At 36.9% G+C, this 21,728-nt stretch overlaps 1 protein-coding gene and 1 pseudogene across 2 annotated transcripts in view; one reads left to right on the forward strand and one right to left on the reverse strand.

Moving 5' to 3' along the window:
* The window catches only part of C1H1orf21 (chromosome 1 C1orf21 homolog), a 219,491-nt gene that overhangs the window by 84,800 nt on the left and 112,963 nt on the right, over positions 1-21,728 (reverse strand). For both annotated transcript variants that reach the window (XM_041755340.1, XM_041755349.1), the window contains exon 3: positions 19,860-19,954. In XM_041755340.1, the coding sequence (XP_041611274.1) occupies positions 19,860-19,954 (95 nt within the window). The remainder of the gene's footprint in view (positions 1-19,859; positions 19,955-21,728) is intronic.
* On the forward strand, positions 7,243-9,398 carry LOC121491020 (annotated as a pseudogene).

Consider the following 21,728-nt stretch of genomic DNA (forward strand, 5'->3'; position numbering starts at 1 on the left):
CAATGCTAGAGCACCTTTTGCTATGTACAAAGGATGGACCATCAATCAGGAGCCCATACTTTACCGTTTTTCAAAGAGCTTTGATGGAGATAGTTTAGCTAAATGAGAACATAAAAGAGACCTGCCACTTGGATTTCCTAATGTACTATGTTTGGGTTAAGGGTGTGTAGTGCCATGTGGTTACCTGTTAGGCCTGTTAGCATATTCTATGGAAACTGCATGCTCACTAGTTTGCCTTCCCCTTCTAGATAGGACTATAGGTATTATACATAATCCCTAAAGCCAAGGACAGTAACTGGCATGTACCTGGTGATTAAGGAATATTTGTTGAGTGAATTAATGAATAAATAAATGTAGTTGAGGCATTTTTCTCTCCCTGAATTCTTGAGAAAATATTTCAACTTGTACCATGCTCCACGATACCAGTGCCAGATCTAAAAAAAAAAAAAAAAACTTTTTGATTTTATGATGCACCCAGGATTTCGTGTAAACATTAAATGAACAACTTCAATAATTAAAATACTTGTCCATCTATGTTAAATCTTTGTGTACTCTCATCAACGACTAGGAAATTACTGGGAGCTCTAACTCCATACAGGATCTATTTTTTTTTTTCTCTAAAAACAGAATAGAACCTTTTAAGAAAGTAAAAATGTTTCCCACTTAACATTTCTTTAAAAATGCACAGAATAAGAAGATTCATTTGGTGGACATGTTCTCTCTCTTTATCCTGACATCAGTTCAGTGCTGAGGAACTATTATTAGAAAGCTCTCAGTTGAAGAAGATGCCTTCAAAAAGGAAGAGAAGATATATGATATTGTGTGTTCAAAGCTAATTTTAATTATGCAGGCTATAGGGTTACTGAGATATGCCAAACATTTAGCTAATTAGCAGACTCTTGAGACAAGAGGGCCGCTAGAGATAGACACAGTTTTTCCTCATTAATGAGTGATGACAAATTCTAGTTAAACACACATTTTTACTTGTACTATAAATACACTTTATTTATTCTTTCTTAAATTCCAATAATATGAACTAATTTAAACTTGAAATTTAGACATTAAGACTAAGATGGCGATCTTCCACTTTAAACACAATGACCCAATATCAACCATCACATTGGGAAAATAGACTAAAAATTGAAATTAGTTAGGAGACTCCATTTTAAAAGATCACTTACTTTATTCCTCAAAACAGTCCAGGAAAGTATATATCATTTTTCTTATTTTATAGATAAGGGATCAAGGCATATGGAGTTTGAGTAAGGTCATCTGGTTAGAAAGTAGCTTGGCTAGGTTTGGTGTTAGACTGCTTCTTCTGGGCTCATTACTGCAGTTAGCCTGTATCTGAGAAGACCTTAAGAATAACAGAACTGATTTTGTTTGTCTGTCACCCTGGATTAGATACATTTAGCTCTTTGGGTATTATGTGGTACTTACAAAGGTGTCTACCTCAGGACACAAGCATGAGGCAAATGTGTTTCTCTGTCAGCTTTTCTTTCAGAATAAAAAACAGAGCTAAGGACATGATCTAAATTTTCAATCTGAAATCAGTGGGATTGTCCATCATGCTTTTCACAGAAAGTGGTCCTTCCCCATCCTGAAATTTGAACAGGCTGGTGGTTGCAGCAGATTGCAGTTCCCAAAGATAGCTGCTACAAGTATCTCCTGTTTCTGGTGCTCCTCTGCCATGAAACTTTGCTACTTTCCCAACAAGAGTTGAAGGCTATTTTTCCACTCTCTTGGATATGGGCAGGCTCTGTGACTGCTCTAACAAACAGAATGGGAAGAAGTGCTACTGCTTCTAGGAAGCCAGTTGTATGATGAGAAGCATGACTACTATCCTCAGACCACGATGTTGTGAGAAACTCAAGCTATGTGGAAAAGTCATTTGCTGATGGCCCCAGTTGAGCTCAGTCAACATCAATTGTCAGCCCTATGAAGGAGCCACCTTGAACATCCAGCCCAGCCAAGCCTTACGATAACTGCAACGCAAGCGAGCACCTAAATCAAAGTTGTGTGAGAGATCCTAAGCAGGAACTGTCTAGCTTAACTCAGTTAATCCACAGAACCGTGACATAATAATAACTTATTATTTTAAGACACTGCATTTTGGAGAGGCTTGTTACACAGTAGATAATAAGAACAGTGTGCTGGTTTTCTTCTAGAATGAAGCAACTATTTCTTTAGAGCAATTGAGAGTAGATTTTGGGGGCAGGGGATATGTTAAAATCTCACACATACCCTAAGTGGTGGCTAAGCAATTTTCTAGATGAGGGTTATTTCTATAAAGAATCGAGGGACTGTGTCTACATAAACATTTTTATATTTTGTGCTACTTCTCAATAAATTTGGCATACAGAGGTATTCAAAGCTGATATTTTGTCAAGAAAACAGTGGGAGAAGGGGTGATATATATATAGATATAGGTATAGATATAGATATAATGGAATATTACTCAGCCATCAGAAAGAATGAATACCTACCATTTGCTTTGATGTGGGTGGAACCGCAGAGTATTATGCTGAATGAAATAAGTAAGTTGGAGAAAGACAATTATCATATGGTTTCCCTCATATGTGGAATATAAGAAACAGTAAAAGAGATTATAAGGGAAAGGAGGGAAACTGAGTAGGGAAAAACTAGAGAGGAAGACAAACCATGAGAGAATCCTAACTCTGGGAAACAAATAAAGGGTTGCAGCAGGGGAATAGGGCAGGGAAGATGAGGTAACTGGGTGATGGGCATTACAGAGGGCACTTGATAGGATGAGCACTGGGTGTTATACTATATGTTAGTCAATTGAATTTAAATAAAATATTAAAAAAGAAAGAAAAAAAACCAGAATGGGTTCTTGGCAAAATGATTAGAAAATATGGAGTCAGTTTACCATAATGCTGTCAAACTATTCTCCTTTTTCAAAGCAACAGCCAAACATGATTTAGTCCCTGAACAGCCTCAGAATGCCAATAACTTGATTTACTTTTATATTACTTGCCAAATTCCACCTGAGCTGATAAGAGAGAATTCAGCACTAATGATCCCAAGAAAGAGAATAAAATGCTGGGAACAGAAGGATGTTCTAAAAATTCCTGAAGGTTAGGTATAAGAGAAAATAATGTTTAGATAAAAAATAAACTCTTTTTTCCTAGGGGCTGTCAGAAGGCCAGCACAGAGTCTGTCAAATCTCTTCAGCCTCTGGAGCTACTGCTTGGTTTTTGTTTGTTTTAACAATGACCTTAAGGGCAGGCAAGATACTGAATCATGAAAGAAAAATTTACTACTATTTAAAATCTTGCCCTTATAAATAAAGAGAGGGCATATATATTTTTATATATATATATATATATATATATATATATATATATATATATTTTTTTTTTTTTAAACTGTTCAATAACAAGGCAAGAATAAAGAAATTATGGTTGCTTGATTAGCACACTCCATTCCTGGGGCAATTTGGTTAACTCAAGTTTTCTGTCATTAACTCTAACAATAAGATTTAAAAATTATTGCCATATTGCTAAATAATGGAAAGAGTTTCACAACAACAGTACTTTCATTGAATCTTTTAAAGAACTCCTAAAAAAGACAAAGTAATTTGTCCACACGGTGAATGTGTTCCCCTCTCTAGTTTATTAAGTCCTGAAAAGTTATATAAGGGTGGCATTCGTTCACTTATTATGCCAACTATGACCAAATGAAGTTTCCACTGATTCTCGAGTTAGAAACTGGGTGAACTCTCCTTTTCCTGCCACTCTCAGAGATTTCCATTACAAGAACTAGGGCCACAGGGGCACCTGGGTGGCTCAGTTGTTTAAGTACCTGACTCATAATTTCAGCTCAGGTCATTCAGGGTCCTGAGATCGAGGGCCTCCCCGGCCCCTGCCATTTTGGTCTCTGCCACCAAGTGTGGAGCCTATATTAAGATTCTCTTTCCCTCTCCCACTGCCCAACCCCCAGCCCTCTCTCTCTCTCCCTCTAAACAAAAAAGAGCAACTAACATTTGAGGTAGCATGATGTTTTGCTTCGTTGTAACTCCTTGTGTTTTAAATGTTTTTTGTATAATTTCCTTTGCCCAAGTTTTAAAAGTCGTTAAGTGTTCACTGAGGAAAACATTTTAAATGCAGAAAGGAATTAAAAAAAAAAAAAAAGATCTTCAATTCTGCTACCCAGAGAAACCACCCTTCCTTCTACTCTTTTGATCAGTTAAAACCAACACTACTGAACTGATTATCTATTGTTGCCTAACAAACCACTACAATTTGTAGTTTATTCTTTAGACCCAGTTCATGATCTGATCACAAAATTCCTATGTATACCACAATGCTGATATGGGTTCTGCTTACACAATCAGAACCCTAAACCAATCTTTCTTAATGCTGATGGGATTTCTTGGTTAAAAAAATGAAAAAACAAAACAAAAAACCCCCAAAAAACCAAATGATAGAAGAGAAAAATGTCATGAAACAAAAGGATAAATTTAAATGAACAGATAAAACTAGAAGCTCATTGAAATACAATAGGAAGAGTACACAGTGTAAATTTTATAATGTGATGACAAATTAAGATTTTGAAACTGGAAGTTACTTTTCCATGGAAACTGATGTTATGAAAATAATAATAACCAAAACTTAAAAAATAAAGGAAGTTTTTAGCAGGTAATCTCAATGTGCTTCCAAACTGATGGATACCTTTAAGAAGTAACTTTTAAGAATATTATTTACAACTGAGTAAGACCAATAATATCCAGTTCAGAGAGTTTTCATCTCTGCTTATTTATCTACTTTACAAGACTACAGGCTGCCCTGAGGTTAAGGCAGGAACTTTGTAGATTTTAAGACTCCTTGTCCACAACAGAGTACGGGTGCTTTTTTCAGGAATCTGAAACCTGAATGATCCCAACCCTCTAGCAGCCAGTGAAATGGTACTGTCCAGCTGCATTTATATATTTAATTCTGCATCCTAAATGAATGGAAGGCTAATTATGGGACCTTCAAATTCTATATTCACAGTGTGTACGGGACAGGTCCATTTTTTAAAAAATTCTAGTATAGTTCATGTACAGTGTTATATTAGTTTCAGGTGTACAATAGAGTGATTCACCAATTCTATACATGACTCAGTGTTCTTTGTGGTAAGTGCACTCTTAATCCCCTTCACCTTCATGCCCCCCCCTAGGACAGGTCTATTTTTCAATACTTCATTAACTATCATAATTTAGAATAGTTTTACACTTACAGACAAGTTGTCAATATACTACAGAGTTCCCATATATACCGGAAATCCAGTTCCTTCTATTATTAACATCTTCCATTAGGATGGGACATTTGTCACAATAATGAACAAACATTGATAAGATATTCATATTTCCTGTGGTTTTACCTGATGTCCTTTTTCTATACCAGGATCTCTTCCAGAATACCATATTACATTTAATTGCCATGTCTACTTATGTTCCTCTTGGCTGTGACAGTTTCTCAGATTCTACTTGCTTTTGATGACCTTGTTTTCAGGAGTACTGGTCTTTTTTTTTTTTTTTTTTTGTAGAATGTCTCTCAATTGGGCTTGTCTAATGTTTCTTCTCATGATTACACTGAGGTTAGAGATTTTTGGAGGAAGGCCACAGAGATAAAATGCCATTCTCATCATGGCATATCAAGGATTTATGCTATCAACATAACTTATCACGGTTAATTTTGATCACCTGGCTCAGATAATGTGTCAGGTTTCTCCACAGTAATCTATTTTCCCCCATATTCTTTTTTTTTTTTAAGAAACTCTTGATTTTTTTTTTATTATTTATGATAGTCATACAGAGAGAGAGAGAGAGAGGCAGAGACACAGGCAGAGGGAGAAGCAGGCTCCATGCACCGGGAACCTGACGTGGGATTCGATCCCGGGTCTCCAGGATCGCGCCCTGGGCCAAAGGCAGGCGCCAAACCGCTGCGCCACCCAGGGATCCCCCCCCATATTCTTTAAGTATTCTTTTTAAGAAAGTCACCAAGCAGAGCTCACACTTAAGAAGTAGGAAGTTATGCTTTGCCTCCTTGAGGACAGAGAACTCCATAAATGATTTGGACTTATTTTGCACGGGAGACTTATCGATTCTTCTCCATTTATTTATTCCGTCATTTATATTATTATGGACTTATATTTATTTTATAATTTGTTTAAAGTAAATACATTGTTTGCTATACTAGATTTACAGCACAATCTAATAATGGTATTACTAATTTTGTTGCTTCAGTTGTTTTAGCTTTGGCCACTGACAGTTCTTTCAGTTGATTCTTGATGAGGTGTGTCCCTGTGACATACCTCATCATTGTGTGTGTATGTGATGTGTGCGTATTGGTACTTCCTAATTTTCTAGTACAACAAAATGGTCCAGGATCATCATATATACTCCCTAGCCCTATGATAAGCCATTTACCCAAGGAGTCTTGGTTCCTTTTTTTCCAGAATTGTACTAGACACAAGATCTGGGTGGCGGGTATGCTTGTTGCTCCTGGGGTATCATTGCTTCTAGGTCCTCTTAGCTGACAGAGCAAGAAAGTGTGTGTGTGTGTGTGTGTGTGTGTACACATCTCTACATGTGCATATACATTTATAATCACATGTATCTACATGTGTATACATACACAAATATATGCAGGTGCACTTGTGTATGTGTATTTACACATAGCTATTAATATTTCTACACATATCCATCTGTATCTCCATTAGGTTATCAATTCACACTGATGTCTCCAACTCTGATCCACTGCCACAGGATGTGTCTCTTTTTATTCCCCCCTAGAAAAAGAGAGTGAACAGGAGGAGGAGTAAGGGAGGGAGAGAATCTCAAGGAGGCTCTGTGAGAAGTAGGGCTTGATCTCATGACCCTGAGATCATGACCTGAGCCAAAATCAAGAGTCAGGTGCTTCACTGACTGACCTACCCCAGGTATCCTGCCACAGGATGCTTCCCTTGTGTTTTTACAACCTCTCACTCCAACAGTGAGAAGAAACCTGGCTCCACTATCCAGCCACTACTAATTAATTGTAGTGTTTTTAGAATTGTTAACTCTTAGCTCCACAGTAAGAGTATAGTGTTTTATATGCAGTTACTTTTACTTATAGTTTTGACAGATTCCATTCATTTCCAAGGTTACTTAGGTCAGCACATCTCCCTCCACCATTTTCAGGGAGGTTATTTCATGCATTTATAATACTGTTATTAGATTCCTTTGTCAGTCTATATTCTACTCTGGGATTCTGTGACTTCCTAGATGTTTTTTTTTCTAATTTATAAACATTAAAGTTCACTCTCTTTGTTGTAGCGCTCTATGCATTTTAACAAATGCAGAGTGTCATGTATCTACCATTACAGTTTATCATAAGGAATAGTTTCACTACCTTAAAATATCCCCTGTGAACAGACTCATAAGTACAGAGAACAAACTGGTGGTTGCCAGAGAGGAGGGAGATGGAGAGTTGTGGGGATGGTCAAAATAGTGAAGGAAATTAAGAGGTACAAACTTCCACTTATAAAATAGGTAAGACATAAAGAGATAAAAAGTACAGCATAGGAGGTATCTTTGAACTTGCTGAGTAGGCAAAGCTCACATTCCTCAGTTGAAAAAATTTATGGACAAGAAATTATCATTGAAATTAAATGGTGGCAGACATGTCCAAGGAATATTGCCGGGGGTTTGATCCGTTTGTGAACATATTCACATGGATGAATGTGTGGAAATGAGAATTAGTGGGCAAGAGAACAATATTGGAATGGTGGCAATATGAGGAAATAGTACCATATTAGAAGCTTTGGAATGACTATAAACAATGGATGTGTTCCTCAGAAGAAACCAACTGCTTCCATATGTCCCTTGTCCATAGTACCTGTTTTACTACAATATAAAAATCACGTTGTATACATCTTCATATTGAACTTTTTTGTTAAATAAACTTTTATAGTAGTCAAAAGAAAAGTACAGCACAGAGAATATAGTCAAAAACATTGTAATACATTGTTATAACATTGTATAGTGACAGATGGTGACTATACTTATCCTGGTGCACATTGAGCAATACACAGAATTGTAAAATCACTATGTTGTACACCCGAAAGTAATATAACGTATGACAACTATACTTAAAAAAAAAAAATCCCCTCTGATTCACCTAATCAATCTTCCTTTTCCCATAAACTCCTGGAAACTACTGATCTGTTTACCACACCTCTATGGTTTTGCCTTTTTCTGAATATCATATAGGTAGAATCAAACTGTATATATTGTTCAGACTAGATTTTTTCACTTAGCAATATGCACATAAGATTTATGTTTTTGCATGGATGGTAGCTCATTCCTTTTTATCACTGAATAGTATCTCATTGTATGGATGTACTAGTTTGTTCATTCACCCCTTAAAAGACATCTTGGTTGCTTCTAGTTTTTTGGTGATTATGAATAAAGCTGCTATCAATGTTCACATGAAGGTTTTTGCTTAATCATAGTTTTCTTTCTATTTTTTTTTAAGGTTTTATTTCTTCTCAAGTAATCTCTACACCCAATGTGGGGCTTGAACTCACAACCCCAAGATCAAGAGTTACACGTTCTATTGACTGAGCCAGCTAGGTGCCCTTGAACATAGTTTTTCTAGGAGGTGACTGCTGGATACATGTTGAGACTATGTTTAGTTTTGTAAGAGATCTGAATCCATATTGTTCAGAAAAAAAAGTTTATATGTATATTAGGCATAAATCATAAAGTTATTATACAATTTATGACTGGTTTTATTTATTTATATTCATTTCTGTGTTTCCCAAGAATGTTTTAAAGTAATTCGAGCAGCACATATATAATCATGAAAAAGTTAATTTAAAAAGTACAATTAGATAAGGGGCTAACAGGATTCAACCAAATCCAATACTATGTATTGTTTATCTTGTTTTATTAGCCCACCAGCTCCCAGCCAGCTGATTCTTTGACATGAGCTTACACGCTGTGAATGTTAAGGCATCAACACAGACTGTGAAGCATTTCACTATAATGAGATTCTCTGTTCTTTCCTCACAGCTTGTGTTCCCTGACATTCCTTTTCAGGAGAAGTCAAGGAACCCGGCTTAGCATTTGAGAAACTCAGATTCATGTCAGTGCTGCTGTATCTCACTTCTAATAATGAACCGTCTGCTTTATTTCTGAGACCAGTCTTTACTTCATTTTCCAGTTCCAATCAACAGACTCCTATCTTGTTTCTGGTCTAAGTGCCCTCAACTGTACAGATGCATAAAGTATATATATTAAAAAAAAGGTTTTTCTCCAATTAAGCAAGCCCTGAAGCGATCTAGTTAGGAGAAAGCTGTCAGTAAATGAAAATCTGTAGTATACCATCACACACTGACAGGAACAAAAAAAAAAAAAAAAAAAAAATGGAGTCTGCTCATTACATTTCAGAAAGTATCACCGTCATTATCCATTGTTTTAATTTTCAAAGAAGGAGGAAATTTGGCATCTCTTATCACACAAAGTACGGAGGAAATAAATTAAATTAGACTTACTATGAACACAAAGCAGGCGGTTACAATGGCATCTTCATATATTTATTATAATGTTGACAAGCTAAAATAATACATTCTCCTCCCTCCAAAGATGAAGTATGAATTTTTTATGCCTGGTTATTTATACCCATCTTTTCTGAATGACAGGTATAACATCTATTGTTAGAATTACTGGGAACTTTATAAAAACAAATCACGTGGTAAGCAAATCCCGTATCTCTGTTAATACTGGGTGTTATTTGCTCACAAATAAAGTCCACATAAAGAGAGAGAGAGAGAGACTTATCAAAGCCCAGACTCAGAAACATTACTACGTGTTTTTGATACTCTCACCTCCAGGGCATAAATGATTAATTTCGAGTGATGTTACCTCACTAAGTTTGCCAACTGAGGAGTAAAACGTATATGCTTTGATTTTATTTTTAGCACAGCATAAGAGATAAGAGAGAAATATGAACAACCTGCAGAAAAGGCACACCACTGTGTTTTTGTTCCAGATACTTTAATAACCGTGGTGGAGACTTTGGTGGCTCTCTCAAATGTCATTTATTTCCCCTCACTCTGTGGTTAGAATTGAGCCACTTGGGTAAAAAATGCTTATGTTTCGGTGTGATGAATAAATCCAGTATCTAGAATGACCATGGGGGTCAAACAGAATCAAGCTCTGAAGAGGGCTCCTTTCCTGCTTTCTATTTGAATATCAGGGTACTGCTCTTGCAGAAGAGGCCAAAACTCGAACTCTAAGGTCCTATTTGTGTTGGCTGTACTTTTGAAAGTTACACGGGGGAAGTTCCAGAGGACAAATTAGAAGCTATCCTTTACTGGGCAAGCAAAGGTCAAAAGTAACTACGTTCAACAACTCTTAGACGGCACCTCGCATCAGAGGAAAGCATATTTAAAAGCAATCACATTTTGCAACAATACTGAGAAAAGGGAAGTCATTATCAACACCCTGCATCTTTAAATTAGAGGAGCAGAGGTCTGTTTATTCTCTAGTTACAAATGCTGCAAACTGGCTAAAGCATGTGGCGCTCTGTAAAGCAGAAATTAATGTGGTGACGGAAAACAAAACAAAACAAAAACAAAAACAGAAAAACCCAGCTAAAACACACCAAATAACCAAAACACTTCACAACGCACTCCATCAGCCTCCCAGCCCACTCATTATTCATGCCGTGTCTCTGTGCTTGGCTCTCATTATTCTGTTGCTTGAAATCCCCTTCCCAATCTCATCTGCCAATGAAAGCCTGCTTTCCACTCAAGGCTCTGCTGCAATGCCAGCTCTGTGAATCTTCTTAGATATCCCATAAAGGTCCCCCACTCCATTCTGGTTCTCCCCAAAGACTTCAAAGGCCTCTATTAGAGACTTACAGTATATCTATCTGTCTGTTTCCTGGAGTTTCCTGAGAATTAACAACCATGCCTCGCCAATCTTCATATTCTTTCAGTGCCCCAGACAATGCCTAGCTGCCAGTGAGAATTGAATCCATTGAAATACGGATTTACTCAAGAAACACATTGTACCAGGGCCCTAATACTGTTCATCTGCATATGGTCAGTTCGGTGCATTAATATGGGAAAGAAAAAAAGCCATTTGAAATAGGATTTCAGTCATGGTTTGCTATGCTGGCTGTTTGAATGATTACAGTAGTTGCTCTAAAACCCACCTTTGATTCATTGATTTCTGTATCTACTGAGTATATACTTTGATGCCGCTTCTTGGTGGGAGAGTGAAAGGTGCTATGATGATATACACTGTGCCTTACTTGTGTTTCTACCATGGAATAACAACTAACCTTAGAATTGCATCCAGGTGTCCTTTCAACTAGTAACAAAAATAATCACTATAATTTGCACTGGGCTTTATGTTTACAAAGCACTTTGGTGGACATTCTTTTATTCTTATAATATTCTGTTCCTGAATCAGGAACTGTGCCTCCGTACAACACTTGAAACTTAGAAGGCTGATTCGACAAATCACTCGTCCTTAAAGAATTACATACACTCTTCTGTTCTACTCTAAAACAAATCACCACAGTGCCAGCAAAATCTGTTAAGACCTTGAATGTGCCGGGCTCAGGTACCACAAAAAGGCTAGCTGGAAAAAGGATGTCTTCCAAGAAAGATGACGAGGTAGCACTCTTTCCCCTATTCCTTTCAAGCCACAACAAACATAGTAAAAGAGAATACTACCCAAACCCTCCACTCATATCAGCTGTTATTCCCTTAAGAAACTAAAAGGTTTAGGTGATCCTCTAATTCTGTGGAAGAACCAGAGGCTGATGTCAACATCATGTGCGTGAGAGAAGAGGGAATGAGAATGGGATCCTTGAGTTAGAAGGTGAACTTCAGGGAGAGGTCATGTGCTCAAGTGATTGTTTCCGAAGCTGCTCTAGGAAGAGGTTCTCTTTGTCTGAAGTCAGATACCCTCAAACCACTCTCCACCTTTACTTTGGCTTGGGAACCCTGAGTCCTATCGAATTTCCATAAACCAGAAATTCTCTACCTCAAGTCCAGATGTCCCCACACCCCCCGCAACCCACCCAATTCCAGCCCCAGCCTGAGCTCCAAACCAACCTGTACTTGGAAGGAGAAAGGGGAGAGAGAAGAGGTACTTCACAGAGTTTGACCCTTTGTCTGGAATATCAGCTTTATTCTTGTCAGTTTCTTTTACCTTATTCCCAAGAGTGGTAAGAATGTTTAAATGACTTGGGAAATTGGGATAATTCAAAGTCATGGTCTTTTGTTACTATATTAGCTGCTCTGTGGAGTCACAGAAGTAACCATGGTTGTATTTGTTAAAAAGAATAATTTAAATTGATTCTTAAAAGAGGTCCCAACTAGAATGTCTTCATTGGAATGTCTCTTAGTATAATAAACATTATCAATTTAATGTTTATAATATTCATTCACCTAAGCTATCACCTATTTAGAGTGATATAGTGACTGTGGTTCTTAAGCACTTAGCCCTCCTAGTGATCTACAGTTACAAATGGAATCACAGACTCTTCCCTGTCCATCCATACAGTGCTTTGGAGAACACTAGCTGCCTACAGAGAACTCCTTTAGCAGTGGGGCAGGGCCACTTGCCAGTGTTCGCCAGCTAGAAATCACTGCTCCAAAAAGAGTTCTCACCAGTTTCTAGAGCATTTCCTTTACTCAAAGATGTCTCCTCATCGCCAAGTTTTCAGCTCTGTAACTGGTTGCTCTGACATTTACTGGAAATATAATGCACTGGAAATACATATGGGAGCTCTCTCAAACTCAGCAAGCAGGAGGAGGATGTAGCCACACCTAAAGTTTGATTCCACTCTCCTTTCCTGCTAAAACATATTAGAACATTCTTTTTATATCACAATTTGATTGTACTCAGGAAGTGATGACTTAGACAAGCATGTTTCAAATCAGTCCTCAACGCTATGGATAAGGATGACGTCAAAAGCTAACTCTACCATGAGCTAGGACACTGGATAGACAAGAATGTTCTCACTTACACAAAGATATCTAGAAATAGTGAATCAAAAGCCATTGACATATATGTAAATTCAGGGAAATACATGTTAAAAAAAAACCCTCCATAATCAAAGAATTTATTAACTCCTAAGGGGAAATAGCTTACGAAGGACAGATGTTAAGGAAAACAACACAATGTTTTAGCAAATAGTAAGAGGAAGCACTTTAAAACTCAGACTGGAATGTCTTTCATTAGTCAAGATACTTGCTTTGGAGAAGGAAGGGACTGAATACTGTGATGTCTGGAGTAATTTACCTTTAAATTATTTATATGTAAAAAGTTAAGCTACATAAACAAAGCTGGATGATCCCTGAGCTTTCTTCTAACTGCCTTTTGTTTATCAATGTCAGAGAATGACAGAAAATTGGGGATCTTTAAGATAATGAGAAAATGACATAATCCCACTTACATTACACATTCCCAAGTTCAAAATTCAAATTTTGCTTTTATTATTCTCCTTTTAAAAAAATTAACTTCAGGGACACCTGGGTTGCTCAGTGGTTGAGTGTCTGCCTTTGGCTCAGGTTGTGATCCCAGGTCCGGGAGTCCCGCATCGGGCTCCCTGCAGGGAGCCTCTTCTCTCTCTGCCTATGTCTCTGCCTCTCTCTCTCTGTGTATCTCTCATGAATAAATAAATAAATCTTAAAAAAAAAAAAAAAAAAAAAAAGACAGGCAAAGACATGGGCAGAGGGAGAAGCAGGCTCCTTGCAGGGACCCTGATATGGGACTAGATCCCAGGTCCTGGGATCGTGCCCTGAGCTAAAGGCAGACATTTAACTGCTGAGCCACCCAGGTATCCCAATAAATTTTTTTTTAAAAATTAACTTAAATCATACAAATAATTACAGCTGTACCATTCTCCTACTGACAAGAATGAAAGCTATTTTCCATTTTTCAATAGAAACAATGCTTAAGTGAACAGTCTTGTGCAAGCTTCCTCATGCACATGGGCAGCTTCTTTGGGTGGATACGAAGATGTGGAAGTCCTGGGTCACGGGTGTGCATGTTTAAATTTTAATAGATACTGCTACAGTGTCCTCTAAGATGTCTGCCACTGTTATATGAATACATATTTTCCTATAACCATGCCAAAATCTGATAGTATTAAGCTTCAAATTTTTGCCAGTCTAAGGAATCATGTTTTAATTTGCATTTCCCTGATTAAAATTAAAGTTATATTAGGCAATACCATCCGGACTGGTAATTAAATGGTAAAGTGAGTTAAAGCAGGGCAACCTAAAACTGTAAATCTACAATAAGCATATGATTTTATTTTAAAATGCATAGATGCTCATTTCCTCGAATAAGGCTTCTCCCTTAGGTAAGGAACCACACACAAAGCTCCACATGCACCCCTGTACAAACCACAGCCTTATAATGTACATCTAAGGTTCCCTGGTTTGGTTTCTTAACTGAAGCAAGAATGCAAAGACATTGTGAAATAATCTGAGTGCAGAATTTAATTTAATTTAATTTAACAGCAAGCTTTTTAGTCATGTGCCTTCATCAAGACTTTCTAAAGCATTTAATTTAATTTTCAATGAAACAGCTCTCTTTCCACACTTGGTTTCAGTGGTTTACATATTACTTAATAAATTACATAATTACAATGACATTCAACCAGTATAAACAGGTTTCGGAACCATCACACGGGCTCTTGGAAAACATATTTTACTGAGGGAGCGCAAGCACAGGCGTGTTCTAGAGAGTAGCCCACGAGCCATCCAGGCGAGCATGCCGAGGGCTGCAGTCGGCATCTTTCACAAGGGGATTTATGACAGTCTTCTAAGGCAGGGAGTTAGATAAAAGAGTATCCACTGTACCAATGATGTGGAACATCTTTTCATATGCTTACTGCCCAATATCCTCTACTGTGAACCATCTGTTTCTGTTCATTGCATATACCTGTTTTTCCTCATGAATTATCTTTTTCTTAATTATTTACAAGTGTTCTAAGTCTCAGATATTAATTAATCTTTTGCCTTTTATAGGTCATAAATATTTTCTCTCAGGCTGTAGCCTATCTATTAACTACTTTTTTTGTAGTTATTCTGTTTCATGGAAGTATTTAATTTTAATCTTTTTTTAAGACTTTATTTATTTATTCATGAGAGACAGACAGAGAGAGGCAGAGACATAAGTAGAGGGAGAAGCAGGTTCCCTGCAGTTGCCCTATGTGGGACTTGATCCTGAAACCCCAGGATCACACCCTGAGCTGGAGGCAGACGCTCAACACTGAGCCACCCAGGAGTCCCATAAATATTTAACAAGTTTTTGAGCCACCCAGGTGCTCCTAGTTTTAATCTAATGAAATAAATGATTTTTCTTTCTTTTTAGCTTTAGCTTACTATGTCTTGTTTAAGAAAACCTCCCTTTGCTAAGATTCTAAACCTATTTGTCTATGTTTCTTCTAATACCTCAGTCATTTTGCTATTACCAAGCTCCAGAGGATGAACTGAAAAGTTCAGAAGTTTTGGATTTTGACCAAAATTATAAAACTAGAAACAATGAAGCCTGGATCTAGATTGATATATATTTATATATAATCAAAGCCAATGCAACAATTTCACATCACCTTCCTGAAGAACAAATTAAAGACTGAGAGAAGTAAAGTCAAATATACAGATGTCTAATAATGATGAAATTGGGGATAAATGCACATCTTTGCACTGAGAATACATAAATGACTAACTTACAAAGGATTCATTATCACCCTCAGAAAACCAGCACAATCTCCTCCACCCATAGAAACTGCAGCCAAAGGGCTAGAGCAACTGGAGATCTAAATACTACTGAGCAACTACTAGGTGTCAACTACTGTGACATACAGGTCCAACTACTCTTCATTCATTTATTCGTTCATTCATCCATTCTAGCAAAATATATATATATATATATACTCTGAACACCTAACGTGTTCCAGGCAGTGATCCTGAGCTCCACACCCTCATGTCTGTCCTTTGCTATATTCCTCCACATGGATGTTCTCCAAATTCCTATGGCTTTGCTTACTCAAAACCAACCTCTACATTCACAATGTACCTTAGATTATTATAGCCATTCAGGTCACATGCCTTTTTCTATCTGCTACCAGAAAGTGAGCTCTCTTGGGTGAGATATATATCTGATGCACCTCTTGTGTCATCCAAAGCACAGAGTCTAAGGACCCTGGTGGTGGAGGCATTCTCTCACTTTTTTGTGTGATCAGTGGCTTAACTTTCTCTCTTGCAAACTACAATGTGATATTTTTAAGGGTGGGCAAGAATGAATAACGAATGAACGACAGGGAGGAAAGGAACAAACATCTTGTATCTTTATCAAACCCAATCTTCCTAAGTGATTTTCCCACTTTGTTGAGGTCACTATTTATTCTCACATTCATCAGTTGCCATTGGCATTACACAATCTCGATTATTCTCTCTTCTTTTAACATCTATTATAAGCTGTCAAATCTTGCTTCAACTACAACTTTATCCAAATCTTTTCTGTTCTCTCTGCCACCACTTTGCTTTCAGGCTCACTGTCTCTTGCAAAAAGCTATTATAAATGATCTCCTACAGGGGCTCCCTACCCTAATCCATATGACACCCACTGCTGCCATGTAAACTTTCCTGATTCATAATCTCATTCTGTCAATCCTTTGCTTGAAACCTTCAAAGGCTCCCTATGATCCATGGGATTCATTTCAGACTCTCAGCTGGACATCAAGGCTCTATAGAATATCCTATCCACATTTTGATTATAATTTCCCACTGCTATCCTACCGACACTTTCTCCTCCTCCCACCCACTCCTCAATCAAACAGGATTACATGTCTTTCATTAAATACACCTTGCATTTTCCAGCTCCATCACTTCTGCCTGGGACAACCTTACACTTGCTCTTTTGTGAAATAGGTCCTGACACCCAAACAGCCAAGATCTCTGCCTCTTTTGATATCAGCCGCACTTTGTACTGCCTTCTTGGAATCAATTTTGCTTGTTTGATTTATGTATTTACTTATGTATTTAATCCTGTTTTATTCATAGTCATTTGGTATTTACCTTGCTTACTACCATGAGGCACCTTCAGGTAAGGGTCAGTGGTTTCCTTATTTTGTCTTTTTCTGCAGTCTAGTACAGAGCCTTGTACCTAGAAGCAATTAATAAAATATTTGTGGGAACTGAACTGTTCTCTAAACTTTGCTGTAAGCTCATTGAGGACAGTGACTTTAAGTATTGCTGAGCCTCTTGATACAAATAAGGGCCTTGTATGTAATAGGTGATCAAAACATATTTGTTTAAATAACTTTGTAGTTCCCAAGAAAGATTTTTCAAAATATGTGAATACTAGCATTAACCTAAATGACTCATTTAGAAACTTCTCACCAGTTAACATAAAAAAAGGGGAAAGGAACAATGACTCTAACATTCTTTTCCTTTTGTTTTATATGATAACACCTAACTCTTACTAGGTGTTTATCATATGCCAGGTTTTGTACTCCAGGTCTTATAATGTTCATCTTATGTAGTTCTCACCACAGCCCCAGGAGGCACTCTTTCCCCACTTGATGGGCAGGAGGGGCAGAGAAGTGAAGTAACTTGACCCCACCGTGAGCAAGTGGCAGAGCTGAGATTTGAACCCAGGCAGTTTTCTCTCTCTAGAGCCCACGACTGTCATCATCATGCCACACTATCTGGATTGAGTTTGCTGAGCCTCTTAATTTAAACAGTTTGCGTAAAAAGAAAAAAAAAAAACCTTCTAAAAATATCAAAACAAGAACTTCTTGTCTTTTAGATTATTTTAATGGATGGAAAAATAAAGAATTGTTAAACCTATTTCATCCACCTCAATGTAAGCTTCAAATTTAGGAGGCTATTAGTTTTCTCAAACAACATGCATGGTTGATTATGTATCCCAAAGGATGGATCAGATGACAAAGATAATATACTATCAGATAAATGAAAAATCACTTCATTTTGGAAAGCTGTGTAGAAATCTCAGAATCAAAGATAATCACTTACTCCCCAACCTCCAGGCAAGTCTGCACATCCTTTAAAAATGCCTGTTGGTGGTCTGGACTGATTGGTTGGCAGAAAAGGGGAGTGGGGGTTGTCACAGATAACCTAAGAGTAAAATAAAACAAAACAACAACAAAAAACCCCAAACCAGAAATTTCTCTCTTTTTGAATTTTTATTCAGTCTGCAAAGAAAAGCACTAGTGCCAGTTCTGGCCAAGTTCTGGAAAAGAATATACTGGCACTGAGGAACTGAGAGACTGAGAAATTAGAAAGAAGGTAAAAGGTGTATCAGCTTTAAATGTGATGAGGGCAAATTGAAGAAAAACTCACATGCTGTAAGATACAGGATTTCAGAGATATAAGTATGCAAAGTAGGGATAGATTCTATTGTTAGATCCAAGGAACAGCCACTACTAGCCTGAACACCAGTGTCTCTTTAGCTTCCAATGGAAATACTAAAGATGAGATTTATAACTCAAGATGAAATTATACCAAGCAAGGACAAGTTCTGATTTTCAGTAAAATGAAGTAGAAAAATACCAACTGATGCTTCAACTCCTTGGGCCTTCTATTTATCTATTCAAAGTTAGAAAAAAATTGATGTAAAAAGTTGGATCATAGTAACTCCCACTACTAGTCATAGATGTTGTTTTCTAGATTTAAGTGCTAATGTTAAAATATACCATAGGTGATCTCTGTGACTCAAGCAACACCTTAAATCTAAGTCCCATTTATAAAGCAAAATTTTATTACAGAGTATTTTCACTCTTTTACAATGATCTAAAATAGTCAGTTGCTGGTCACTTCAGTGTTTCAAAGTATAGTTCAGACGTTCAGAAAAGAACAGAGGAGAAAGAATTAGTCCATTATGTTCATTAATGTATCATGGAAAATGACAGCCTGAAGCTCATGAGCACTGGCCAAGTCCCTCTGCTGTAGCAGAAATCATAAAAACAAAAACAAAGCACATAATGGAAAAAAAAGAGTTTAAGTCAAGTGAAAACACTTTATGACGTTTCAAGCTTCTTAAAAATACATCCACTCAAATGTGAAAGCATAGCAAATAATTAATCCCAAAATAAGCTATAAAAACAATTTTGCTTGCACACAACTGAATAAATGCACATTCTTAATGGTCTGTAATATATTTTAAGAATTCAGCTAATATGGCATTAACTAAATGTTTTCACAGAGATGGAACATTAAGGTGTAATATGCATACTGATTCATATGAAACAAAGGGCCTCCTAACTTTCTGTTTCAGATCATTGCTATTCTCACATTCACTCAGAAGCCTCAATCCCTTTAACACTGTGAATGTGAAGTACGGACTATTTTTATAAAGACCTAACTTAAAAGTACATCATTTTCCTCTCAAAGGCAACTTTATCAACAACATTTCATGAACAGAGTAATGAAGCTTAGCCGTTCATTCTAACTGGGTAAGAAGAGTTAAAAACGTAGAGAAAAAGAAAAAAATATATTGGTTCCCCCACACATACCATAAATCTCAATACTCCTTCATGCTTTCTACTTTAAATTTAACCATTTTAAGATGCTAATAATTTTGCAATATTTCCCCCTGGAGCATTCTGTATCAAGATTAAAGAGGGGCTTATTCAGAAACAAACAGGATACAGGAATGAGCATGCCGCTTCCAGGCAAGCTATGAATAGCAATAGCATTTTCAAGAAATCTTGTGCCAGTGTGTAAGTTACAGTTTAAACATGCAGTGCAGATTTTATTACAATTGTCACCAGTGTCACCAAAATTCATTGTTATTTGAGAAATTCAATTCTTACCAAGTTTTCTTGGTTCCTGGCTGCTATTTTCTGCTCCTCTTCTGCCCCATTTTTCATGTATTTGACCTCTTCCACTGGTTTGATCCTATACTCGTCTGAGCACCAAAAAAAGAAAAGACATTTTATAACTTTTTTCACAATGGTAGAAAACTGTCAGTGAAAAAAATCCAATAGCATCATCAGTTGGAGCCTTTTCCCTGCAGCCTTTATCTGTGGTTCATTTGAAACAATCTGGAATATGTTTAACCAGCCTTTTTTTAAGAGGTGTTCTCCTCTGCCCACTGGGAAGAGCTCAGCACCATGAAGGCAGCTAATGAACGTGGCATTGCCTGGTCCTTTCACAGAAAGCAAATGGTGGCAGAGGCAACACAGGTCATCCCTCTCTAAAGACTATCTGGAATCTATACATACCAAGGCATACCACTAATGGTCTACGGAAGTTTTTCTCCATGAGAACACTAGTTCAAAATGCCTCTGGCAGCAACTTTCAGCAGTATGTTCACACCTTAATTTCCCTCTTTTGGAAAAACAAGGTATTGTTTACAATTAAAGAGTTTAGTTGATCAAAAAATAGATACAAACAATAGGGAATTAAAATTTTCCTATTTGTGATCCCCATATTAAATGTGGAATAATCTGCATTTACTTCATATGCTCGCACACACACACCACACACACTTCAATCTCTCTGTAAAGTCACATGCATGAAGAGCCACAGTATCTAATAGATCTAATAGGTATATCCCTCGAGGTAATGGGATCTAGACTTCATAACAGTCAGAGAGAGAGTACAGTAAATCTCAGTATCAATACACATCACAGGACGAACTCTGGAGAATATGTAGCACAAGCTCCTCTCCAGGGTAGCAGTTTGGTAATGACGATGATGTTTTCGTCAGAGTCCTGTCAACAGGTAATGACTTGGGAGCCCAAAGGTCCAAATAGGTGTGACTTCAAGTCATCTTTAATCTAATTTGTTGGGAAAAAAAATCACTGAAATTGTGCAAGTGGAAAATTTCACACATTGACAGCTGCCTAGAATATGGCATGGAATAATGCCTATGCTGGTCTACCTGAAAGACGCTTATCGCTAAGAAAGTGTATATTTCAGTTCAGGAAGTTGTAATGTATTTTCTTACTGCTTGTGATGAATTTGGTACAATGACTAAGTATATAACTTCCTGCCTTATTATTTATAATACTATTTTCTATCTAGTTTCAGGTTTCTCATATTACCCCTTAACACACTACCCCCAAAGATGTTAGCTAAAGTAACATCTTGCCAAGTAATTATACTGTTCAAATATTTTTCAAAATCATCCTTATGAAAGTAGTACATGAAAGCATGTATCTGAATGAGACTCCATGTTCATGGCTAAGCCAATTGTTTTTTCCACCTGACAATTCAAGGTAGTTATTGATTCTACTTCTTTCTAAAGAAATTAGAAAGACTGGTGTGAGGTTACAGTAATGAGCCCTTCAGGAATACCGAGTCCTAAATGTTAATCAGTGGACTCGGATCCGCAATTGCAACACAGAAGAATTTCACATTCCAATTTAGTAGTAAGAGGAAAAAAATGAAAGTAAATTAACAAAATAGACACATTTAATTAAGGATTACTTACTCAGAAGTTAGAAAAGCACTTGTTAATTACCAAAAGAAAAAAAAAAGGACATTGACAAATTATGCCTTCAGTACAATCATACAGAGATAAAAATAAAGGTAAAAAATGAAAGAGATAACCTAATGTCAGTTTGGGACATTAATATTTGTAAAACATAATTCATTTGGATAAATACTAACATTTCACTTGACTAAATTGTGATCTTAATTACTTATGATTTCTGATTATTTAAATATAAATTTTA

Source organism: Vulpes lagopus, chromosome 1 (assembly GCF_018345385.1).
Source record: "Vulpes lagopus strain Blue_001 chromosome 1, ASM1834538v1, whole genome shotgun sequence".
NCBI classification, from domain to species: Eukaryota; Metazoa; Chordata; class Mammalia; order Carnivora; family Canidae; genus Vulpes; species Vulpes lagopus.